Source organism: Diaphorina citri, unplaced genomic scaffold, assembly GCF_000475195.1.
Source record: "Diaphorina citri unplaced genomic scaffold, Diaci psyllid genome assembly version 1.1 scaffold1264, whole genome shotgun sequence".
Classification (NCBI taxonomy): Eukaryota; Metazoa; Arthropoda; class Insecta; order Hemiptera; family Psyllidae; genus Diaphorina; species Diaphorina citri.
Window position 1 is genome coordinate 94,732 of NW_007378693.1, and position 1,733 is coordinate 96,464.

General features: G+C 43.6%; 1 protein-coding gene across 1 annotated transcript; it reads right to left on the reverse strand.

Moving 5' to 3' along the window:
- Positions 1-360: 360 nt before the first annotated feature.
- LOC103515063 (ATP-dependent helicase brm-like) lies at positions 361-1,730 on the reverse strand (the record flags this gene model as incomplete). Its single annotated transcript, XM_026827868.1, has 2 exons — positions 361-380; positions 707-1,730. Coding segments are annotated over 2 exons (1,044 nt in total), but the record flags the coding sequence as incomplete, so codon positions are not given.
- Positions 1,731-1,733: the final 3 nt, after the last annotated feature.

Consider the following 1,733-nt stretch of genomic DNA (forward strand, 5'->3'; position numbering starts at 1 on the left):
GTAAATGCAGTTTTTTTGTGTTATTATGTCACAACTTTGGTGCTCACTGCAGCATTGTAGGATTTTTCCAATATCTCAATAATCCTAAAATCCAATGTTTACCTACCATGCTGGCACCGGTCGCTATGCGCATTTATATGTCATAGCTACTCATTTTCCTCACGAGGCTGAGTGGGCCCCGCAACAGCCAGTCACGGAATCAATCATTTGCATGATACAAATTTCTTGACCCCGCCGGGAATCGAACCCGGGTCTCCCGCGTGCAAGGCGAGCGCAGTGACCACTACGCCATGGGAGCTGACACTTCTCGAAAATAATTGAAATGCGAAATAAAAAGTTGCCTTGAAAGTACCTACAAAAGAATTTCTGATCGAACATTCCTGGAAAAAGCGCGGGTGAGAGAAGATTTTAGTTAGTAATTCTCGAAAAGAATGGAACAGTTGCATTTGAGTAAAATATGATAAAAGGTCGATTCCCACGTTATCGCGTATGCCGTGATGTTAGAGTTTAAGATTTACCGGTATTTTTCATTCTAATTGATTCAAATTGATTTTCTCGGGATGAAGTAGCAAAAGAAAAAGAAAAAAAAATCCCTAGTTCCTCATTTTTCCGCTCTTTTTTACTTTGAAACCTTGCCCAAGTCAGCGCAACTGGTCTGTAAGAATGAGATAAAGATTTAACTGAAAAACCAAGAAATAGAACTTACCAGCTTGAATAACCTTCTCATCCATATTCAGCTTATATCGTGCGGCAGCCAGGATTCTCTCCTCTACAGAATTCACCGTGATCAGTCTTAATACTCGCACCTCATTCTTCTGCCCTATCCGATGTGCCCTGTCCTGTGCTTGTAGATCTTGATGAGGATTCCAATCCGAATCAAATATAATAACCGTGTCTGCAGCCTGGAGATTCAAACCTAATCCTCCAGCCCGAGTAGATAACAGGAAGATAAAGTATTTGCTTTCAGGCTCATTGAATTTCCTCAGGAGTTCGCCTCGGTCTTCGGACTTGGTTGTTCCATCCAGACGCAGATAGGAGAAGTCTCTCCATATGAAATAATCCTCTAGAATAGTCATGAGTTGTGTCATCTGACAGAACATGAGGACACGATGTTTCGTCTCTTTGAACTTGGGCAGGATTCGGTCAAGGAGTTCGAACTTCCCGGATGTCCTGTAGATATCAGGTCCGGACACCACTGTATTGTTCTGTCCTATGTGCTGACAATACTTCTCCTCGATGTTCTGGAACATGAACGGATGGTTGCACAGTTTCCTCAGTTGTACAATGGTGTTCTTGAGTGCGCGCGCACCTCCTTCCCCTGTCTTCCCTTTTTCTGAGCCGTCTGTCAGCAGAATACCACGGTTATGTAGATGCTGGTAGAGGAGTTTCTGTAATCCTGACATGTCACATTTGATAATGTATTCCACCTTCTCTGGAAGTTGAGACTCGACCTCCTTCTTGAGTCGCCTCAGTAGGAACGGACGCAATACTTTGTGTAGACGTCGAATAATAAGAATCGTTTCTTCTTCATTCAGTTCGACTTTCTCTCCTGTTGTGGCGAAGGGTGCGTTGAACCATTGCTCGAATGTGCTGCAGGATTTGAATATAGAGGGGAGGAGGAAGTTAAGCAACGCCCAGAGCTCGGGTAGTTTGTTCTGTAGTGGTGTTCCTGTGAGTAGGACACGATGCGATGAGTTATAGAATGTGTTGAGGGTTTGTGTTAGCTTACAATG